Below are 25,380 nucleotides of genomic sequence, written 5' to 3'. Positions count from 1 at the left end.
ACGGCACGCCACGGTCGACGAACTCTAATTAAATTATTCAACTAAGTATTACTTTACTAAAATTGCTCTTAGTTTTGAACAGCTTTACACTTTCGTTCGGTGACTAAGTAGGATTTATAGATAAAAAAATAATCATGATGTAGTTTGGCGTGCGTAACCAAAACAAGTACTGTCCTAGTTATATGTAAACTAAAGAAAAGTGTGAAAATTCTCATGGGTTTGATGTGTACAATGATGACGTGACATTGTACCTACTGACTTTCCCTTGAATCACATCATGACCACACTTATTTCAAGTTATGTCCAAGTTGTTAAAAAGTCGGTCCAGATTTGGTTCATTTATTAGTTTCCTTAAGTTTTCCGGTTGATGACTGTTATTAAGATATATCTTAATAATATATAAATATATTACATTAGTGCAGCTGACATTGACATCAAAAGTTAGTTATTTAAACGATATATCCCACCAATTTGCTGATATCAGACATGTTAAAACTAAGAAGAACTTCTACTAAGGCAGCTACATGTATCTGCTTACTAAAATCTTCCATGTTTTCGCGCAAAATCCTGTGTTTTCACACTGACATTTGTTGATTATTAACCAGTATTGTGGCCTGCTAACAACCAGGTATACAACCACAGCTCTACAATTTCGCTCAGCAATTCCTTTCACAACTGCATAATTCCGGGCGAGAATCGAACCTGAATAACTGCGAGCGACCGTTAGACATGTGTCGACAGGTGCGCGGGCGCAGGGCGCTCGGTGAATTTAGATGACCCTGAGGCACCGCTTACGGTAAAAACGTTTTGAACTGCTGATGTTTTACTCAGAAAAAAGGGAAATGCGAAAAACTTACGTAACTTTACGTCAAACACCTATACCTACCTACTTTTTCGTTAAGTAGGTAATAAGTCCACGTGAACTCTCAATTTTTCAATATTTATAAAGTAGTAAAATGCACTAAACAAAACTGAATAAAGCGCATTATAATAAAGATATGACAAACTAAGTATGCTTCATGCTTACTATGCTTGAAAAAACGTTAGTCAATCAGTCAATAGTCCAGTCAATGAATGCCTTAACGACGGTGTAGAGAGAAATCCGTGGAACACAATTTCTGACCTCGGGACTTTATTTAGCCTAGTTAGGTGGTGAACATAGCAAAAGTCCCCGCCCTTAGCCCTTAAGCCGGCGGGGAGAGGGGGGTTTAAAGGTACCACTTTTCGGTTTTTCGCTTAATCCTCGGAAACTATGCGTCCTAGTGACATGACTACTATGAACCAAAAAAAGCTTATTCAATTTGCTACAGGTGAGACCGTCAAGTTTTTCTATATCTTGTATAGTTTTTGCGGCATCTGCTTTAGAAGGTCTGTAAAATCGGAAATTTTATTGTTGTCTTACATGTTCCTTTCAGGAGAAAATCGACTAAATCAACATTGAGCAAACACTATAGACATGCGGGAGCATGTTAAGCCTAGTTCCATGGAGGGGACTGCACCGTGCATATATTTAGACGAACCAATTAGAGCCACTTTTGACTCCTCATCATTCAAAAACTACTGTGCATTAACACTTCAAATTTGGCTCATGTATTGAGACTTGCAAGATATACATCAGCTTCAAATTTCATAAATATACCTCAAACGGTTATTTAGGTATTGACGTTCAAAAATCGATATTTAGAGCACTAAAATCTATCTATCACATGTGAAATGTTAAAATTTACTGGTTTTTTATTTGTTCCTTTGTATTTACATAACTACCTTTCTGGATGCCAAATTTGAACCTTCGAGGTCATCTGGAAGTGGTTAGAATTTGGTCTATAGGTCAGACATGTAGATTTTTGGACGTCAATATCTAAAGAACCGTTTGAGGCATATTTATGAAATTTGAAACTGATGTATATCTTGCAAGTCTCAACACATGAGCCAAATTTGAAGTGTTAATGCACAGTAGTTTTTGAGTGATGAGGACTCAAAAGTGGCTCAAAGTGATTCGTCTAAATATACGCACGGTGTAGTCCCCTCGCTGGAACTAGGCTTAACATGCTCCCGCATGTCTATAATGTTTGCTCAATGTTGATTTAGTCGATTTTCTCCTGATGGGAACATGTAAGACAAAAATAAAATTTCCAATTTTACAGACCTTCTAGAGCAGATGCCGCGAAAACTATACAATTTATAGAAAAACTTGACTATCTCACCTGTAGCAAATTGAATATGCTTTTTTTGGTTCAAAGTAGTCATGTCACTAGGACGCATAGTTTCCGAGGATTAAGCGAAAAACCGAAAAGTGGCACCTTTAAACCCCCCTCTCCCCGCCGGCTCAAGGGCTAAGGGCGGGGACTTTTGCTATGTTCACCTCCTAACTAGTCTAAATAAAGTCCTAAAGTCAGAAATTGTGTTCTACAGTTTTCCATCTATAATGCTTTATTGACTGGACTACAATAAAGAAGTTGTCATTTTGCCAATTATTCCTATTAAGGGAAGAAGGAATTCCTATGTTTCTTCTTTGTCTATTAATTTTGATCTCTCTTAATAGAAAAATACAATTAATGTGAGATTTTATCTTCAGATGAGAGATATTACTTACAAGACACTACTTTTACTTTTGTGAAGAAATATCTCGAACCTATACTTATTTATTACTCGTTTAAAATGATCATATTGCGAAGTTTTGATAAGGATATAATAGCTTCCTATTATAGTATGTGTCGCAAACTCTACATTGTGAGAACTAGGAAATATGTATTTACCGTCATTACGCTTTAGTGCCGGTGCTTATGGCAGAGTATCGAGTTAGTGTCATGTCTACTATTTTTGTGACAAATTACCTATAAGAAACTGAACTTTTGAGTCCCTCAGAGAAAGTCTAACGCGTGTCTTGCGATCACGAAAACTTATTTCATATTTTTCATTACTTATTATTAGTTATGCGAAATTTCATCTCCTATTTCACCCCTTCTCAAGCTTTATGCAACAAAATGTAGCCTGTCAGGTCTAATCTCAATACATAATTGTATGCCGAAGTACCTATTTTTTCTTCTTCTATTTTCCAAGGTTAAAACTTTATTTATTTACAGTTATTTACAATTAATTTACAATGAACTAAAAATACATAATACGATATATGCCTATCATACAGAAAGAGTTACGTTCGCATTTGTAATATTAAACTAGATACAGTCGTGATAAAAATATATAGTTAGTGATCAAAACGATATTTAAACTAGGTATAATAGTACTCGTATTAGATAATGTTGAGTAAGTATTGAGTAATTAGGAACTAATAAGATTCCTCTTTACTTAGGTAATTAATTGGAGAAAGCGATGTACCGATTATAAATCCTGTCAGTATTTTAAATAATATTTATTGCTATTTTTGAAACAACACTTCTGTTATTTGTTTAGATTACCTATCATACTTGTAATAAAAAATATAAGACTGAAAGGATAAATTGTGTGATGGACGTGAAACCTAAATGGCCGTTTAATTAATATTCTATCAATTTAATTATCCCTAAAATTCGAGATCAACCTAACCTACGGCTTCATTGGGGGCAAAAGTATCAAATACCCTTCCACAAGCTTCAAGTTACATCAAATTGGTTCAGTAATTAACGCCTGAAAATGGGGCTTAACGGAACCAACTCATCTAAATTTATCTATATTATGAATACTTTAATTAGTGACACCTACACAAATTATTTGTGTTATGCAATAAAATTTACAAATAAATATGGAAAGATTAAGCTTGGAACCTCACTGAAGTTTTTCGAAGAAGTGGTAGTAGAGTAGACTGACCATATTTGTCGCATATCCATTAAAAGATGGAATAAACGGGCCCTCGAATGAAGACCAGACTCAGCAAACGCGGTATAGGATGCTTCACTGCTGAAAGGACCAACAACTTTAAAAAGCTTGCAATGTTTAAATGAAAAAATAAGACATTTTTGTGCTTTATGGTCCCATTCCAGCAGTGGTCCGCAATTAACTGAAATCATGAAGATGGTGTAATTAATTTCCAAATTCAAACCATTCACCTAGAAATAGACCATTAAAATTAAGTAAACATAGGTTGTAAATCCATTCAGTGTCGTAACTATCAGTCAAGTGAACAGGTGATTTTAGGTCGCCGTCATGCAACAAATACAATCGAGTCACGAAAATCTATTCACTTGCCATTAAACTTGGCCAAATTGTTTGAACCGACGACCTTACTTTCCAATTGAGACCTACACCAAGGAATAAAATTAAATAATAGGCGAATGTAACCTACACACGATTTGTGAATTAAATTCCGCTTGCTTTTAGCAGATTTATTGGTCTCATCATGGTCTATACTTAGTACTCATCTTGATTGCTCGAATATTCTTAGCCTGTTTTAAATATCCATCACTATTATCTCTCTCTATAAATAAACAACAGTAACAATTGTCTCAACATTTTTCTTCTTCTTATTATTCGTTTCGCTCTTTTTAGGGTTCCGTAGCCAAATGGCAAAAAACGGAACCCTTATAGATTCTTCATGTCTGTCTGTCCGTCCGTCTGTCCGTCCGTATGTCACAGCCATTTTTGTCCGAAACTATAAGAGCTATACTGTTGAAACTTGGTAGGTAGATGTATTCGGTGAACCGCATTAAGATTTTGATGCAAAAATAAAAAAATAATAATAAATATTGGGGGCTCCCCATACTTAGAACTGAAACTCAAAAAATTTTTTTTAATCAAACACGTACGTGTGGGGTATCTATGGATAGGTCTTCAAATTGTTTTGAACGAGATCTAGTAAGTAGTTTTTTTTTAATACCTCGTAAATCGTAAACCGCTTATTACCGCGTAATCTTTCATACTAATAACTTAAATAAAAAATAATAATTTTAATTTCATAAATCAATGGTACGGAACCCTCGGTGCGCGAGTCCGACTCGCACTTGGCCGGTTTTTTTTATGTGACAGGAGGCAAACGAGCTCTTGGCAGAGAGGTTGTGGTCACGTTGAGGCGTTCACGTTGGTTGTAGAGACGGATACAGCTCTCCGCACGTCACTACAATCACCTATCTTCATAGTTAAATATGTACATATCTTACCCATGGAACATTTAGTTATGATGTTAGTAATATGGATATAAGCTCATAATAATAAAGATTATCTATATCGTCTTGTTAATGCCATCCCTGGAGGATTCTAACAAGAAGAAAAGAAGTAACTTCCTCAAATTAAGATAGGTAATCAATTTGCAGCCTAGTCCGCTGCACTTAGCAACCGTGTTACACAACTCATTATCGCTAGTCTCTTGCACAACCGAGTTGGCACTACAAGCTCTGTTTAACCTTAATTATCGCGGAAAGAACATAATGTGCGACGATGCTCTGAACAGAATAACAGCAACAACATATAAAGAAACATTCATATCAAACGACAGACGACTATCATCCAAACAACAGCTTATTACAGACTGATGATATTTCTGAAGAAACTCTTTTAATTAATGGACTCTATCGTATCTATCCCGCGGAAAGAAACTCTTGCCCTGGGTTGCAACGTACAAAAACATTGGTTAAAGTTATAGCTAACCTTATTGTTTGACCAATCCATGTACTTTTCTTATACTAACTAACCTATGTAGACGATGCCTGTACTGTGTAAACGCTATCGATCTTACTTATGTAGAAACCATTCAACCCACCTGTACTTAGGTTAGGTAACTAGTATTGTACGTATTTTGTCTCGCTAAATGCTTTTTGGGACTGCTATTTAATTTTAGTAACTAGTGCTTCGTTATTTTATAATTTATAATTCTAATTTAACACCTGTCTTGTCTCCTATGAAGGGTTTATTGTTATTACCAGGGGTGTGTGGGGTTGAAAAACCCTAAAACAGCGACAGGTGGCGATTCAGAACAAATTACAAAAAAAATACAACAATTAACAGTTATTACTTAAAATACACGTGGATAATTAATAATAAGACAGCATAATTGCATGATAGTATAAAATTACGTTAACAGTGAACTGTTCAAGGAAGTAAGGATTTAAATTGTTCAAATACCGTTAGAAAGTCTACGCATGCGTAGTACCGCAGTGCGCGGGCGCCGCCTGCCCGTTAGCGGATTAAAACATTGCCGTCATTTTTGTTGATGTAGGATAAAGTGAGATAAGTATACGCAAAAAAAAAGATATTGACTAGAAATACCTTTTCATTATAGCATTTATTGCATAGGGTTATAAATAAATACGGCTACTTATTTATTTATGTTGTGAGTTGTTTCTAAAAAATTTACACAAAAGAATTTTAAATATGTATTACGTGTATGTACATAATGACATACTACAATACATACATTATTATGTGCATCGTATGTATTAAAAACTCTCCTTTCTCTCAAACGCACAGTTTTTCAGGTCTATTATTTACACAGAAGTTGTGATAGAATTTATACTTTGAAGAGGTCGTAATAGAGTAGCAATTTGTTCTTCAATGACCAGTGTCAGTAGCTGTATGACTAATATATCATGTTACGTCAGCTTCTGATAACAATTGAGAAAAGAACAGTGGGTTAACTGTTAATAATAGCCGATACCTTGAAAAAACTAGTACTTAAATAAAACATGTGATTTGGTCATTACATTACGGAACTATTCCCACCTGTAACTCCTGTGTAGCCAGGATCTACAGCTTGACCGCCAATATAAACCTAACCAGTGAAGGTCAAGTTTGTCCCGGGGGAAAGTTAAACTGTCATTGGACACGCAACGAAATTAATCAGAAGAACATAGGAGGAGTTCGAGGTTAAGGTTCAATTTCCCTCCAGTACAAAACGAATGACAGGTAACAAAACAAAGGTATAACAGAATTAAAAGTAAGGATCAGTTAATTAGTGGTTTATCATATTTCCATGGTGAAGATAGCGAAACGACAGTGCACATAACATTTTGTCTAAAGCGTAGAGTTTGTTTATCTATGACGTTTTATGATAGTCTTGACATGCGATCTGATAATTTTTTAACAATACGAGTGATTGTAGTTTCTTCTTGGCAACATTCTCCATGAAAATGTGTTTGGTGGGATTTATTTCCCGTAACATGCATTATTAAAGCTCTTTTTTTAAACACTACATGTAAGCGGATATCTGAAACAATTTTATTGTTTTAAGACTTATTCATAAAATTCATAAAATTAGTTCAACTAATTACACTGATGATAGAGACTAGGTCCTACTGTGTCTACATTAGTTGTGTTTTGATCATAAACTGGAGAAAGTCTCTTTGTATTATTCAAATGGAGTTTTGTTATTGATGGATGATAATTAAAAAATCTTAATCGCACCTAAAGTCTGGATAGCAAATAACATAAATAATTCATTAATTTCACACGAATCGTACGATAATAATTATGTTAATATTCTACAACTTATAAATAAACAAAGTAATAAAATCGTAGCATCTACTTCTAAATTAAGTCACTTTTTATTTTGACGATCAGGTTCAATTAATTCAATGAATTAGTCTATAAATTATGTATAAAAATAACTTGAATGAATTTTCATAAAATTCTACATACATTATTTATTAAATGTGACAAGTACCTACATTACATTTTTATATTATACCTACCTAATTAAGATATTTAAAAGTCAAACATACTCTCACAAAATGAGGAATTTTAATTAATACCTACAGTATACCGATAAAACATATTAATTGTCTATTATATGTATATTCAGCTCGTTAAAAAATATTTTGCATATTCACACGGCTTCATTTGTTAAAACTATTCAATATTGTGTTGAATATAACTTGTGTGGGACCAAAACATTGTCATCTCGTAAAAAGAGCCTTGCCATATTTTGAGTTCCAGGAGCAAAAACCAAAACACTAGTATTATATTATCTGTGCCAAAACTTTGATTAGGTGGGCGTTCTTTTATACAGGGTGTTAGGTAAATGGGTAAATGAGCCGACACTAGCCCATGTTAACATGGTTATATAAATGGTATGGTGAAGTCAGAAATTTGATAACATCATTTTATTTTTTTTAAATTTTCGTACAAAATAAATTTTATAAAAACCGAATTGTATGAAAATTAAAATAATTAAAATAAAGATATCAATTTTCTGACTTCACCGTACCATTTATATGACCATGTTAACATGGGCTAGTGTCGGCTCATATTATACCCATTTACCTAACACCCTGTATAGGCTAGAAAAGCTAACCTATGCGTAAGCGTCTCCTAAGTCACAGAGAACGAGAACATACTCCCCTTTACCTCTCCTTTACGAGCTTTCTACAAAGCAATTATAATTCCTGTACATAATTTAAGGTCCCATTATTTGTATTGTATTGCTGTTGGTTTTCCGTATAAAATAAAATAAAATAAATAAATAAAATAAGTTAATAAAGTACAATTTCCTTGTCGCAGGTGAAACTGGCAGCACACACGCGTTGTACCTGGAGACGATAGTGGAGGAGACGAGCGATGACCTGCGCTCCGAGCGCTCCTCGGCCGCCACCTGGCTCTCAGATTCTGACGCGGACTCCGTTATACACGTGCGAGGAGCCGCTGGTGAGATCTTATTCCTTGATTTTTGAAGAAACTATAGTGGCCTAATGCCCGTTTTCACTATCTATCCCTAATTTTTAAGTGACCCCTTATGTAAACAAAATTCCTGTTAAGTGTTACCGTAGGGGTCACTTAAAAATTAGGGATTGATGGTGAAAACGGACATGAGTCTAATTACTCATTTTATAATAGGCTAGAATGAGAACAACCTGCCTGGCCCGGTCCTGGCGGTCCGGCCGTGGCGTGATTACAGGAGTTTTAAATTCCACAATAAATTTTTAAGTAGGTATCTTTTTCAAAATAGGTACTAGGAATATAGTTTGTAAACTTTATGAATAAAAAAATAAAATAGAGCCAATTTTCAAACTAAAAGCTAACAGCGCCATCTAGTATAACGCATCCGAACTACGTTCAGTAGCAAAGCACCTGACTTAGCATGCTTGTATGCGCCATTCAGTCTGCTCAAGTATACGCTTAAGTCTAAACTAAGCAACATAGATGGCGCTAAACGCTAGTTTTAATGTTTAGTTTGTGGAGGTAGAGTCGATTTGAGTATTTCTCAAAAAAAATGTACATTTTGAAAAAAAAAAGTGTGCTTTGAAACAGTTCAAAAGTTTTATATTTATAAATCATCACACAAAAAAAACACACACAATTTTGAAGGATGAATATTAATCTTTAAGATAACGAAGAATTATAGCTATAATCCTACTTATTACCAAATATTTAGATATTTTAAAAATAGTCCTTTTTTACCTTTCATACAAAAACCTGTTTGCCACCCTAGCTTTTTCATGTGTTTTTGTTTCATAAAATGCGATACGTAACTAAATTATTGTAAATTTCTTTGTATTATCGTTCTGCAGTAATCGCAGTTTCTGTATCAAATTGATTTTCTATGGGGTGATATAATAATTAGCAATTTAAAGCAAAAAAACAAAATGAGTCGCTCTCATTTACTATTTCGTTATTTACTCTTTAGTTACGATTATTTCTACTTTCCCATGGTTTCTGAACAGTTCCATATTTTTTTTACACGGACAACAATAGCTGCACTGTGAATGGCTGTTGGCCTGACGTCTCCGCCATACATCTATCGCGAAAATCAGTGAAAACGTGTGTGTTTTGTGGGATTACTTTTTCGTAACAGGAAGTAAAATCAGCGATTTTATATAGAACGGTAAGTCTTCATTTAACCATTTTTTGTAATACGTGTGGTACGAACATTTAGTAAGATTTTATATTTGCTGTAACAGCTTTTATCAAAAAAATACTTGTTTCTGATCTCATTTTGTCTAATATTTCGTTACGTTTTTTAGGAATTTCGTTACGTTACGAAAAAGTACAACATAGTGCTGAGTGTATACTGTTATTACCTGACTAAGCATAGTAATATTCACTACTTAATTTATTTCAAAAAATATAGAGCGTCAATAATAAAAGGATTGGATACTATCTGCTTTACAGAAGTGCCACCAGCAAAAAATAATCAAATCATTTAGATTACGTTTTTATGTGATTACTTCTTTTGTTTTTTTAGGAATGCCGCCAAAAACCAATGCCGAAAGGCAAAAAGCTTACAGAGAACGACTCAAAATGGATAAACATGATGGAACAAAAATAATTTTATTAAAATAGTATGAATGATTACTCCCTTATTTTATTTCTAACCCCTTAATATTACCCCGTATTTGGGTGCATACTTACAAATATTTCGAATTGAATAAATGAAGAGCATTCAAAATATTTCGCCAATGTATAACAAGCCTTATGGCCTTACTATTTCGTTACTACCGTTTCGTTACGTACATTTTTTTTGAGAAATACTCATTTATATTTTCGGGTCTTGTCTTTGATGATGGTGGTTATAGTATTTTCAATGCTGTGATTTATGCATGCTAACACTATGTAAATAATGATTCTAATGAGATGACGTTATTGGTTTCGTGAAGCAATTTTTTGGCAGCAACAATGCGATGCGATCACAAATCTTGGACTTGATCCAAAATAGAACAACCGTGTGTTACATTTAGTGTCACTGTCATTACCGACGTCACAGAAGACGCACTCCTGAACAATATTACTGCAAACAGAAAGAAGTAACCGAATCAAACATTTTCAGCAGGGTCAGAGGACAGCGAATCGGAGCGAGAATGGGCTTGCCCGGCGAAGCGGCGTCGGCGGGAGCGCGCCTCCTCGCCCGCCAGCTCGGGCTCCCTCTCGCGCTCCTCCAGCCTAGCGCAGTTTGAGTCCCTCGAGCGCTCCTGCGCCGCGCCCGCCTCGCCCAGCCTCTCGCCCGACTCGCTGGAGTCGCCGCCCGCCTCCCCGCCGCCGGCGCGCGCTGTCGCGCCGCGGACGCATCTCTCCGCGGAGAACCTCAGCGAGGACAGCGGCTACAGTGAACGCTCTCGGCGACCCCCGCCCGCGCAGCGCCGCCCGCCCGAAATAGCGCACCGGCCGCCCGCCGCCGGCAGCGTGCCCTGCCTCGCGTCGCCCAGTGCCGAGCGCCGCCCGTGCCGCGCCGCGCGCGCCCTCTCGCTGCCCGCCGAGCTCGACGTGTGCGCCGAGCCGCGCCGCCACGTGCCCGCGCACCGGGCGCACTTCCGCCAGACGTTCGAAGTCAGCGACAGCCTCACGGTCAGCGTGGCCGACCTGACCGCGCTGGACTACCGCGGCGGCCCGCGCCGCCCGCGCCTGCCGCCGCCGCCGCCGCCTCCGCCGCGAACCCGGCGCGACCCGCCCCCGCCGCCGCCGCCCGTCGATGTCGTCGTGCGGCAGCCCGCCGCGTCGCCGGCCCGCGAGCCGAGCGCCGGAAGCGACTCCACCACCGAATCCGAACTCGCGTTCGCGCGCGAAATGGAAACCACCGCGCGACAACTCGACGAGACCGCGAGGCGGGCGCTCGCGGAGAGCGGCGATTTCGATCGCGAACTGTCAGTGTTAACCGCGAGACGACTCCGGGACTCGTGGGGCGTCTGGGACGACGTCCTCGACGAGCTGCGACGACGGATGGAACCCCAGTCGGCGACGCCCTCCCCGCCTCGAACGCCATCCCCGGACCCCATCCGGGAGCCCTCGTTCACGTCGACGCCGCTGCGAGCGGGCGACGCGCGAGTGCGGTCCACCCCCGAGCTGCGAGCGCGCGCCACGCCGCAGCGCGAGACGCCGGAGGAGCTCCGGGCGTCGCTCCAGCTGGTAGCGCCGCCGCCGCCGGGCGCCACGCCGCCCGTCCGCTCGATCTCGGCGGGCTCGAAGGGGGTCACGTTCTCGCCCGTGGTGGCGGAGGTCAGCTGGCGCGAGACGAGCGCGAGCACCACGGAGAGCGAGACGACCGCGAGCGACGACGCGGCGGACGCGGAGGTGGAGGTGGTGGGGGCGGCGCAGGCGCGCGCGCCGGCCGCAGAGCGCGCTGCCGCCATGACCGACGCGGGCGCGCGCGCGCCGCGCAGCCGCATCGCCGGCTTCCTGTCGAGGTTCGCGAACTTCAGGTTTTCGGGGCGCAAGGAGAAAAAGTGTCGGGGCGCAGGCGCGAACGGGAGGGCGGTCGGGAGCGCGCCGCCGGCGGCAGACGCGGGGCAGGCTCCGCGCGCGGCGGCCGCCGGGCCGCAGTATGTGCGCATCCCGCTGAAGGAGGAGGGCGTGTCGCGGGCCGCGGGCCCCCCGGCGCCGGGCGGCGTGGCGCACAAGCCGCCGCGGCCGCGCCCGCCGCCCGCGCCGGCGCCCGGCGTGCTGGAGACGGACGTGGACACGCAGCGCACGGTGCTGCACGCGCGCTCGCTGCTGGCGCTGGCGCCGCCGGACCAGCGCGCCCCTCGCCCGCACAAGTCTATGGAGTTCCTTCTCGACAAGGACAGCGCGCAGACAGTACAGGTGAGTCGCTTTTCTCGGTATTATTCGCTGCCGGCCTTTCTTTCGCAATGTTTACAAACAGCGCGATCGATGCCGGCCGACGACCCGCGCGTCTTTGCGACAGCTTAATATGTATTTCTACATTTCACACGCCAGATGCCTTCGGCGAAAGCGCCGCCTAGATCACGTGCGGCAAAAGTACGTGCTTTTGAAACCGCAATGGTGTCTCTATCACAAATAATGCAATAGGAAATCGTTGTTAGAGTGTCGTTGAACCCTCGAACGTAACAGCTGTCATGGGGCATGAAATAGATAACGTAATAAGCTCGAGCAGCTAAGTCCCGAGAGGGTCAATTACGCCACCGCGTTCACACGCATTAACACAGGGCGGAGGTGAAAGTGCGCACATCTGCACCGCATTGTGGCCGCCATATCCGTCGCGCGGTGGGCGTAACTGTAGTTTTATCAAAGCATGCGCGCTATAATTGCGACTGCTATCGACTGCGCCGGGCCCCAGCACAGGAATCCCGACCTTAAGTCTGGGACCTAGCCCTGAGCTATGCGTCACAGCTGATAGAAATCCCATTGTTAGATAATCACACAAGCGCAGACAGTGATTTATAAGCACTGGGAGCTGAATGGCTTTCGGATTAGATAACAAAAAGCCCTTAACAATTGAATGGAGGCGACGTAGGAGCCGCCGGTAATAAAAACGCTTCCAATTAACGAATCATTTGTTCTTATTTTGTGCACAATGCACGATAATGGAGACAAGAATGACTGGTGACTACCTTGAAACGAGTCATTATCTGCCTTTGGTGTCTTTGATGTTGGCGTGGACGTTACGAACAAAAGACTGATATTTTTTTCTATAAAAGTTCCCACGGTAAAATACCGTTTGAAATAATGTCCAATTTGTAGAGTCCCTTAGACGAAGATTGTCGTACGTAGATGGCCTCAATTGTAATGGTAATAAATGGTTATCCTTGTATCGCATACTGGGTGTCACCTATGAAATATTAATCAGATAAACACGATTGCAGTTCTGATGTCATTCTTGCTGCGAATAGCTTATTTGATCGTCTAATGACATTTGCAGTTTGCATTTACAAGTCAATAAGGAAGAAAAATAACATCGGTTTGTTTACAACAAACGCTTCGGAATCAATTACCTACCGGTGTCATTTTTTGCCAAATTAACCTTTATCATTGTTGAATAAAAGTCAAAGAACCGATGATATAGCTCTAAAAATCGTTACCAGAAATGTAGAGTCACAAATATTATAAAAGAAGTTGATGTCTAAATAAGTTTTTATTGATAGGAATGTAAAGACATCACTTTACCAAGGCAACCACATTACTTCATTTCATTTCATACCTATGTATACCACACAAAACCTGTAAATTAAAGAAACTCTAACAGCAAAATTAAGCAGTATTATCAAATAATAAACACAAATGTAACAAACTTTTATCCTTTCTACCTATATCATTGAGGCCCAGAACAGACGGTGAAACGCAACTGCAACGAAACTGCAATTGCTAGTTACATTTGAGTTGCATCTAAGTTTCTGCCATAGCGTCCGTTGAGAGACCACTCAGGACGCGACCAGTTTGAAACTTTTAGTATCAGTTTCATTCATCAGAATATCAGAAAGTTGCAGTTTCGTTGCAGTTACGTTTCACCGTCTGTTCTGGGCCTTACAGACAAAAACACACGCGCTAAACTACAACGCTATGAATACGTACGAGTTTAACAAAACTTTGCATGTCAACTTGACTGTTTTTATCTACATAGTTCAACACCTAGACTTTCTATGCTAGCCCATTCAAGTATTCCATACAACTCTTGTCTCGGCCATTGGCCATGACCAAATTTGTACAATTTGGCCTCGAGTAGTGTTATGTCAAGTTATTTCATAACAAGTAGTTAAATATCTACTCAAGTGGAATGAAGAACACAGTTTTCTATTTTTTAATCAATTATTGACGTAAAAAACTAAGGTCAATAGAATAATGGTAGTTAAATTATTACAAAAACTGCCTAACTAAGATTTTTTTGTTATTCAGTTTCAATATTTCATACTTCGTTAGTAAAAATCCTCACGTGCTTTACATTTCATCGTATGCTTTTTAACTATGTAATTAGACATTTTTAATTTCGACTTTTAATTATGTCTCCTTCAAGAACATAATTATTAGGAACGACTATTAATTATTCATGCTTCTTCAAATTGATAACATGGAATTTGTCACCAATGCTACTATTCGTCATTTACACAGTACCTACTTCAAAATGAGCTATAGCCAAGTAATATTATGAGTATTAAAATCGAATAACGTACTGAATGATTTACCTATCCAATAGGTGCAGTATCGGCTGATAGAATTCTTTGAATCCAGGAATAGCTAGTGTTTTCTTTTCATAGAAAGAATTCCTGAAATCCTGACTCATGCTCTAAAATAACACGTGACCTAAGAGTACCATCAATGCAAAAATGTACTCTTCAATAATAATATTATATCAGTAAAATAAGCACCGAATGGAATCTGTTTGAAGTCGATTTATTTATAGTCGACTTTGAATCGAGATCTTAGCTCTACTACCCACTCTCTCTTCAATTCACTTTGCTTACTCGCAGTGAGATATTCGCGAAATTTTAGACTCTACATTGGTATTTGATTTCCATGCAATACACAGAAAATCATCTTGAAGCTATATGGCAAATTACCTTTATTAAGAAAGAGATAAGTACTCGTATGTTGTTTCGATCAAGTCTTATCAGACTTAAACTAAGTAAGGTATAAATTTAATGATCACAAAATATGTAAGTAATATACATTTTTGCCATTAGGTTTTCAAGAAGCTCATTTGCGCGACTCTACATGATTGAACCCTATAACGGCTTCGAGAAAAACTAGATGCTGAGAAAAAGCAGCGCAAGAAAATCAGTCGCCATTGTCAGTCTTTTTGAAACTGCTGATATGCGTGTTAGGAAGTTTCCACGTTGATTGGTCTCTTGCAATATCTTCGCCTTTAAATAAGCACAAATAAAAGAAGAAAGCTGCATCATTGGATTAAAATTTAAACCAGGCTATGCCTAAGTCTGCGCGCGCGCACATTGTAAACAAATGCGGTAGAGAGAGTGCGCTTCATCGGAATGCTTAACATATTGAAGGTTTCATACAATATTGTGTGTGGTATTTATGACTACTATTTTGCATACTGGTCTTGGGTGTCTTCTATTCACTGTAGGCTTGAGTTGACACACATAGTCAATTTAATGCTGTGCGCAATTTACATTAGCATTCATAATAGCATGAATCACATAAACGTTACTTCGAGTCTTCCTTGTAAATGATATTACTGAGTAGGTTAATCTGTTTTGTAATTTAATGAAGCGTAATGTTTGTAGGAGGTAATCCTGACCATAAATTCTGATATTAAACTCATAGATTGTTATACAGGATGTCCCAAAAAGTCCTGTATGTTGTAAAAAATTAACTCGAAAACTATCGAAAATCATGGTGCTTCGGATAGCCCTAGTGATGCTCTACCTCTGGGCTTCGCCTTGATACTACTTTTTGGGACACCCTGTATAGTGATCCAGTAGCGTTAAGGCTAACTCGACTAGGAAATTTCGAAGTTGATTCACAGGTGGGACAAACTATTGTACCTATTATTTGCAAATAAATACTTTGACGCCCATAGTTTAATTTTAAAATTCAGTTAAGACTCCACAACTTAACTTATATTGCTTTTAGTTTCTTGCTTCGAATCTAATTAAAATGTCAAATGTCGATAACGGCTCATTAAATCTGACGTCAAGGTTGTAATTTCAGTAATTACAATTCACCTGAAATGCTACTAAATAACTGTTCTCTTTTCGTTAACATTGTTGTAATTAGCGTCTTCAACAGAGTTCAAATTAATTCTTCATGAGTTACATTTTTGAAATGGAAATATATAGTTTACGTCAGGAAAGGACAATGACCAAAAATGTATGGAGTGTGGTCCAAATGTCCACCACTAACGAGACCTATGTAGTAAAATAGTCTACTAAATACTGATTCATTATAACCAAACCGCAATCAAAAATATGCTGTCAGTAAAAAAAGTTATGACTGAATGAAAAGTCATGTTTTTTACCTTTTCATCCGAAAAATGTTCTTGATATCATTCTATCCATCGCACATTTTGGATTAATCTATGCATGTTATGTCATGTCGCTTAGTGTGCCGTGTTAGATTCTCGCTAAAAGAAAAAAAAAAGCTCAGAAGAAAGACATCAATATTGGAATTATGGTCGGGTGGTCGCTGCTCCGCCCCTATTGGTTGTAGGGTGATGTTATATAACCTAAAACCATCCTTGATAAATGGGCTATCCATAACAAAAATAATTTTTCAAATTGGACCAGTAGTTCCTGAGATTAGCGCGTTAACTACTACAATTTTTCATACGGTCATAACTTTTTACTGACAGCTTATTTTTTTTCGTCCCATACTGAAAGTTAATCTCTATTTAATGGACTATAAGCCAATATAGGTCTCATTAGTGGCGGACATTTGGACCACTTTTGGTCATTGTCCTTTAGCATTTATTGAATAACTTTTTACTACATTTCCTTCTTTCGTTTAATTTCAAGCTCCTTACTTACATGAAATAAATCGTAGTAGGTATGTTAATCTCATTTACTACATTAGCTAAATTACGTATATCATGTAAGGTATGCTCACATCATTCTGCGCATTACTACAAACAACCGGTTAGGTTCTGCACATCTGGCCTTGTATTGTAAACAAATTGTTGCAACTAACGTCGTTAGGGTCAATACGCACACATCCTGCGCCTCTGACATTATAACCACTTGTGAACTGCAAAAACATTGCAATTGCGATGTCGTTAAGTTTTTGCGAGATGAAAAACAATATGCGGTGTTATAATACGTTTGTAGTAACTAATTGTTATTGGTTTTTACACAAACAGACACTAAATTAGTATAATATCAAACGTAATGTTCCTTTTAACAAAACTTTTAAATACTCTACTGCGGTATCAATCATCAGAATTGACTCATAGTCATAACTATCATAATCATAACTAGGTTTCATTAATGTTTATTGTGTGATAGAAGTTTTAATGAATTCTGGCATAAAGATAGAGATGCCTGGGATGAGAGATGACAAGGCAATTTTTTGTGGCAAAATATAGCAAAATGCTAAACTAATATACGGATAATATTCACTATACACGGAAGAATGTTCAGAAATACATAGTAGTTATGTGTGTCAGAGATTTGAATATAACAGCAGAGGTGACCCTCTTTCCTCTTAACGAAAAAAAATACTCATTGTCTTTGTTCGGAATTTTTAATTAACATTTACAAAGCTTTACGTCATTAGTTGTAAAAACTCCGCGCCGTAGAACCGTGTTCTTCTTAAATAACAAAATCTTTTAATTGGCTATTGTTTGATATAATTACAATGAAGTTATTCAAAGGTCTACGAAGGAATGTGTCGGAAGAAACTGTCCTCAACGCGAGAGAAAAGGTATTTAGTTAGTTTCATTGCAAGCATTTATGGCACAGGATGGTTAAGTTAGACTTTAGACTTTCTATTTGGAGGTTAGGTTTAGATGTATTTAAGAGCAATCACTTACCATTTTATTTAATTTAACTTTCCCCCGGAACAAACTTGACCTTCACTGGTTGGGTTTTTATTGGCGGTCAAGCTGTAGATCCTGGCTACACAGGACTAGGAGTTGCAGTGGTGGGAAAGGGAGGTGGATTTACCATTTTATAATACCTACATATTTTCAAGCACTGTATCCTTTAAAATACATTTTGAAAGATAAACCCCTATCTTGATACGTTTCGTCTGTGTTGTCTCGGATAACACTTACTGTCTTAGGGGACCCGCATCTAATCACAAAGTTGTTAATCAAGAGTAACTCAAAGTTAAATTGAACAGTTAAGGGGCTCTTTGTCACAAACACTTACATCTTTAAACAGTTGGAATAGGGTCGATTTTGCAATAGAAAGTATAGTCTGATATGCTGGCGTCTAATGTAGACAGAACACAAGTGCCTAGAAGGATTAATGTCGAGACCATTTAAACCCTTGTTTATTGATTCAATAAATAAAATGGCGCCAAAAAACTATATTTAAAAAAGTGTGACTCGTGCCGTTTTCGAAATGACGGGTTCATTTTATTGTTAGGTCAGATTTTGTTAATTTATAGCACCCAAACCTTAAATCTCCTGAAAAGAACCCTTTTAGTGAAATAAACTTAGAAAGAAAAATAGGAATGGTTTAAAATGGCCACAATTATGTTAATCGATTTGATAGAAGATTCGATTCTGTCACCCCCCAAAAATTTTACAGCTGTTTCCTTTTTTACAGCTGTTCACAAGTTTACAGTAAAGCTGTGTGACGTCATACTGCATAGTAGGAACAAAATAAAATAAGTTTGACATGTGCCGGACGCACAGCAAGTGTCTGTGTATGTGTGTCAGCTATGTGTGGAATAACAAACTGAGGCATGCGCAAGCGCAGCATAGAGGGCGCTGTAGGGCAACACGTGCGCTGTGAATCATTATTTACTATGTATTTAGGTAATTTGTTATTTTCCTCGTATATTCCTGTGTTATGTAGGATATTAAGTTAATGGATTTGTGTAAATCACGTAATTTGCTATCAGTTTATAGTTCAAGTTGACTAGGGTAAAATTATGAAACTATATTATTTTTGTAATTTTTAATGGATAAGCATAGAAAATGTCTAGAAACATAGGAACATTTAATTTCTGAAGCAAAATTTAATTCCGGTCATGGAAATCTGAATTAAAATCTTTTAGAACTTACTCTACATTTTAAAACATCGATCCATATAGGGCAAAGTAAAATAAGATAATGCTTTAGTCAACATAATTTAAGCCGTTATAATCATGCTAATGTTTTTCCTACCCGGTTATGACATTAACCAAATATCCGGTTCATCACCTGTCCGGAACGGACGCCCGGTAATAGCGAATCCGGCTGTTTGATACCGATATAGCTTCGAGGCGAAAACGAACCTCATCTAACAGTAATTTGCAATGACTATCATAAAAATATTGACTAGTCACTCACCAAAAGATTGACTGAATCTCCAGGGGATATCAGTATTATTTCGAGATAGGTAGACAAATACAAAACACAAGATAAATCTGTCGCGTATACAATAAATAATATAATCTATACTAATATTATAAATGCGAAAGCAACTCTGTCTGTCTGTCTGTCTTGCCTTCACGCCTAAACCACTGAACCGATTTTGATGAAATTTGGCATAGAGTTTGAGTCCCGGGAAAGGACATAGGATAGTTTTTATCCCGGTTTTTGAAACAGGGACGCGCGCGATGATGTTTTTCTGTGACAGACAAAATTCCACGAGGGCGAAGCCGCGGGCGGAAAGTTAGTTCATAATAATTTATAACAAAACATAATTTATGAAACAAAAACAAAACATAATGAAACAATCAACTTAAGCCTAAGGTTGTTTTCATTTGACGAACACTTTCCAACGTATTCTAAGAAAAAACCGGCCAAGTGCGAGTCGGGCTCGCACACCGAGGGTTCCGCCGTACAAACGTAGCGGTTTACAATTTATGACGTATTAAATCAAATTACTTACTTGATTCCGTTGCGAGTAGTGGCGAATTTCAAAATATGCGGTATGATTATTTTTTATTTATTTATTTTTCCTATATTTGCATTATAGGTAGGTACCTACCTCAGCGTTTTGAATTTTTGCGTTGATTTAGAATTTCTCACAGTTTAGAGGCAATTAGATTTAAGAAGTGTTTGATATGAATTTCAACTTTAATATCTCTACGCGTTCATGTGAAAAAGGGTAGGTAGTAAGTTTATAATTATTAAAAAAATATTTTATGTCATGTAAGCAAAAATAATATTTTAAATTTTATATAACTTCAAATTTATCATTTCCGCAATTTTTCCTTTATCTGTACTATATAACGTTGCTTCGTGCCGAATTTCAAGATTCTGAGTTCACAGGAAGTACCTTGTAGGTTTTGATTCCCTAGCGTGTGACGGAAATTCGTCTAAGGTGTCGGTATAAACTGCTGTATCTTTTGATCGCGTTAACTTAGAAGTTTGATTTTTTTACTTCTTAAAGGGACAATAGATCTAGGTATTTGGTATAAATTTCAATTTGATACCTTTATTCGTTCGTGAGAAATAAGGTAGTAAGTTTCATTTTATTAAAATATTTTTATTATATTATATAACTAAAAAAATGTAATTTTATTATTATTTTATTATTTATTGACAAAGATCTACCAACAACACAACTTTACATAAACAAGTAATGCATGCAATGATGACAAGACCAAAAGATGTGTCTTTATAGGTAAATACAGCTTACATACAAAATAAAAATAAAAAATAAAAATTTTCGCAATTTTTCCTATATTTGCATTATATGACAATGCTTTATGCCAAATTTCAAGATTCTGAGTTTACGGGAAGTATCCTGTAGGTTTTGATTCCTTTGCGAGTGTCGAAAATTTGTTGAAAATATCGACATAATCGGCTGTATCTTTTGATTGGCTTGGCTTAGAAGTTTGATATTTTCACAGCTTAAAGGGACAATAGACCTGAGTATTTCATGTGAATTTCAGCTTGATACGTTCACGCGTTCTTGAGATAAAGGGTCTTGACAGACGGACGGACGGACAACAAAGTGATCCTATAAGGGTTCCGTTTTTTCCTTTTGAGGTACGGAACCCTAAAAACATTTAAAAAACTTGCCATCCATCTCTCGTAATATTTTCCATGCCCGGCGGGGTATCCGGGCCGGCTGCCCGCCCGGATACCCGGTAATACCCGGCTCTAGTTAATACGACGGCAATTTCCACCGCACTTTATTCGTGGAAAGTGGAAATCAATCTGTGTTTGCAAACCTTGGAAAGAGTTAATAACAGCTATGTGTTTCAGCGAAATCAAGGAAAATATTTATATTTATCGTTTGCAGAGAGTTATTTTAATACTGGCTACCAAATAAAACATAATCAATCAAGGATTTTCCGTTTCTAACTATGGTTTCTAATTACAGTTACTTTTTGGAAAAGTACTCATTTGTACAAATTGTAGGCTTTTAAGTCTACAGTCTTTGAGAATTCGTAAACTAGAAAAAAGAAACTGAAAACTTAACTACAAAAAATAAGAATATTGTGTTTACTGGTATTTGTATGAAAAAATTATGTACATCATAGGTTGATTACAAAATCTAAGTTTTATTTTTTGGTACTGTTGTCTATTGTTTTCATTTCAAGTGTTATCAGGCCACAGATTACTCAATAGGTCCTATCAAACTTTTTATTGAGCTAAAATTGGTGCGAACCAGAAGCGTCTGCCTCCGCATCATCTGGTCCACAGACTATTCTTTTTATTTGCCCATAAAGCTGCCCATAAACTAGACACAAAGTAAACTGGAGCGATTCGGGAGAGGCCATAATATTTTATAGAGCCGTGACTAAGTCGCTTATTTTTAGCGCTCTTCGTAAACATGGCGAATGTGAATCAGCTGATTGAAAAATCTACAGTTCCAAAACAAAGCGTTGCACAAACAACGTCTGGTGATTTTTTGTGTAATTATTATTTTAATTGATTGTTATGCATTGCTTTTGTGTAATATGATTTTGTAAACATTACTTGTTTTTAAAGATAGATAACATGAAATTAAGGAGTGAAGACTGGTTTGATACAACAAAATTCAGTAATAATTTCATAAAGTTAACAGCAGTAGGAGACTAATTCCACATTGCGTTCTCGTCACTGTCTGTAGCTCTAGATAGAGCTTTATTTACTATTACTTACTTTACCTACTTTTGTTATTATTTATTATCGTCAATAATTATGCCAGTATCTGTTTATTATCTCTTGTACATCGTTAAAAAAAAGAACATCTGCAAAAGAACAAAAACCGTCACAGTAAAAGAACACGGTCGCAAAGCATGACTGGTCAAAGGGAATTCACGAAGGTTCTTTCCCATTGCGCTCTAAAGGACCCATAAAGGGTACACTTAAGGGTAACGGTTAAAAATGGCGTGCCTATCAGTGGGCTCGTCCCAGTTCTTTATTTAGAACCACTTGTCCAGCCAGCCGATCGACCTGTCTCTAAAAGACTCTATGTACTACTTATAGAACAACCTTTAGATGGCAAGACAGAAATATGATAACACTTTTAGGTAGTTTACGATGCAAGATATAGAAAAGTGAAAAAAAAATACATTCGAGTAAAAGCTCTGCAAGTAAATGTAGCTGTTGTGAAAATTATAAACCTATGATCTGTTTGACCCGGTCTGAAAAATCTTTAAGCTTTCTTACACAGACAATGTAGCTCAAGTCAGTTTTACCTTTATGTAGGCTCAAATTAAAATTGTAAACAAAAAATTTACTTAGTAGACTTTTAACTATTTTACTCATTTATGATTAATACAATTTTATGTGTGAGTAATTATGTATTTACAAAATGAGCTCAGAATCAATCGATAACAAATGTAAAATAAACATCCGAATCCGATATTGCGCGGAAACTATCAAATCCTAAATAGTATTTTTGATGACTGCGCGTGGTTTGTTCTACATTATTTTGTAAACAAAATTATTTGGTTGTGATAAATGTAACCAAATTATAAACATAGTATTTTTCTCCAAAGATCCCCGGAAAATATTAATCGAACATACTTACACTTTGCCCCGGTTTGGTGTCGGATTTTCCGCTCCCAATCCCGATATAGCTCGTCTTATCCGTGCTATCAAGTTTGACGTCGACGTGGCCTTGTTGCCGACGTGTGTCCCTCCCTATTTGGGTAAGGGTGGAGTCGAACAGGGGAGTTCGGGGCAATAAACTGGGGAAATTTCGGTGAAAGGTGCGCAAAATGGAAGAGCGTTTTTGGGATTGTAAAGACGGTTTTAAAGCGAGTAGTACTTACTTTAGGATGTTGTCAGAATTGGAACAAGTAGCTAAATAACTCTTATGATAACACGTATATCTTTGACTATACTTATAAGAGCAAAAGTATGGAATCACCTCGTTTGTGTTTGTTTGCTTTAGAACAAAATTCGCTAAAAAATATGCTTTAAGTATAAAATACATTATTTTGTTTTAGATCCATGGATCCATGGCCATTAGCCGACTGTATTTTTTTATTTTAAGTTTACTAGAAAGTCTGCGTTATAGATAGGTACGTCACTCTGACGTCAAATGGACAAAAGTACGCGATTAAGACGTATTAACTTCAGTTAATCCAATCCAATGAATTAATTATTTAACAGGATAGAGTCATTAACATTTTCATGAAACAAAATCCTATCATCAGTTTCCAACGTCGTTTGGCGCCCTTTAGCTGACGTTCATTGACAGGTAACTTTAATGGCGGGAAACTAAATGTCACCTGTCACATTGTCAACGACCTGAAGCTCCTCGGTCATTTCCTTTCAAAGGATCACTATACATAGCAAGCCCCTTGAGGTTTTTGAATCGATTTGGGACTATTTCAAAATTTAGAGGAAATTGTGTTGTTACTCATCAATCAATGTCATTTAACATTATTAATAGGTATGCGTGTTGAATTTAACTATTGTTAAACGAGCTTTTGGCCTTTGTGGTTTACTCGTATGTCAGTTGATAAACGAGATAGTTACACATTCTATCACGAAACCCACTAGATCAGTGTTTTTCAACCTTTTTCATGACACGGCCCCCGGTATAAAAAAAATATTTGGCGACCGGGCCCTCCGCTTTTTTTTCATGCATTTTATAATGTTATAAGATGTTTGTAGGGATGGAATACTTCAATCCATACAACATTTTAATGCATTTGCATAATTAGATTTCGGATAAATCTGTCTTCATAACCAATGTTTTTTTACTGAGGTGGTTTTTACGACCTCTCGCGCCCCTATATATAGAGGCTTCGCGACCCACAGGTTGAAAAACACTGCACTAGATATTTTGTGATTCTTTATGTAAAAGAAAATTCTAAAACTAAAACGCGGTGCCAAAAAACTCCCTCAATAAACATACCTTTTTTTTTAACTTTTGACGTTAGATTTTTTTTGTAATGTGCAGTTTGTAGCCACAGCAAGCACTAAAGCTCTGACTTACGGTAGATGATTGTAACCTACTAGTGAACTTTAATATTTGGAGAAATGATGGTATATTACACTCGAATGGATCGTTGTTCCACACGACGCAAACCGCTTTAACCGCAGAGTCCGCAGAATTATGTTAAATGCACTATGTAACAGTTTCCTATAGCAACGGATTTGTGGTCTTCATGTTGCTTACAACATTCATATAAGTCTATACTATCTATCTATACTATCTACACACTATCTATACTAATATTATAAAAGCGAAAGTAACTCTGTCTGTCTGTCTTGCTTTCACGCCTAAACTGCTCAACCGATTTTGATGAAATTGGGCATACAGATAAGGACTTAGGATAGTTTTTATCCTGGTTTTTGAAACAGGGACGCGCGCGATAAAGTTTTTCTGTGACACAAAATTCCACGCGGGCGAAGCCGCTACCTAGGTATAATATCAGAATTTGCTTTTACTGTTCTTTTAGTTTAGTTTTGGATTAACGCAAAAGTTGCTGCCTTTTAAAATTATTTTTGGGTGAACTTGAACTTAAGGAGTAGAAGTCATAGATCAAAGGCGAAAACATACTTAGAATTTTAATCATTTTCTCGAGTTTACGAAATGTTAGAACTTAACAATGTTTACCTCTTTGAGTTAATTTATTACGTAGAGCTTTGCGTCTAAGGATTGTGCTAAGTAATACATCTTAGTTGAAATGTGTAGTAGGAGAAAAATAATAAAAAGCTATTTTCACGTTACGTTTTATAAAAATACAGATGTTAAACCAGCAAAACTTGTTCTCGTTCTTGATTTA

At 37.7% G+C, this 25,380-nt stretch overlaps 1 protein-coding gene and 1 long non-coding RNA gene across 2 annotated transcripts in view; both read left to right on the top strand.

Moving 5' to 3' along the window:
• Positions 1–9,116: 9,116 nt before the first annotated feature.
• Positions 9,117–10,215, top strand: LOC135086119 (uncharacterized). Its single transcript, XR_010260302.1, has 2 exons — positions 9,117–9,745; positions 10,106–10,215. It is a non-coding gene; the product is annotated as an uncharacterized LOC135086119 (long non-coding RNA).
• Positions 10,216–11,349: 1,134 nt separating this feature from the next.
• The window catches only part of LOC135078220 (uncharacterized), a 69,826-nt gene continuing 55,795 nt past the window's right edge, over positions 11,350–25,380 (top strand). Inside the window, exon 1 of the mRNA XM_063972811.1 lies at positions 11,350–12,435. Within this exon, the coding sequence (XP_063828881.1) occupies positions 11,422–12,435 (1,014 nt within the window). The 5' untranslated portion in view covers positions 11,350–11,421. The remainder of the gene's footprint in view (positions 12,436–25,380) is intronic.

Source organism: Ostrinia nubilalis, chromosome 2 (assembly GCF_963855985.1).
Source record: "Ostrinia nubilalis chromosome 2, ilOstNubi1.1, whole genome shotgun sequence".
NCBI classification, from domain to species: Eukaryota; Metazoa; Arthropoda; class Insecta; order Lepidoptera; family Crambidae; genus Ostrinia; species Ostrinia nubilalis.
The sequence above is the reverse complement of the archived record's forward strand: the minus strand, read 5'-3'. Positions and strand labels throughout refer to the sequence as shown.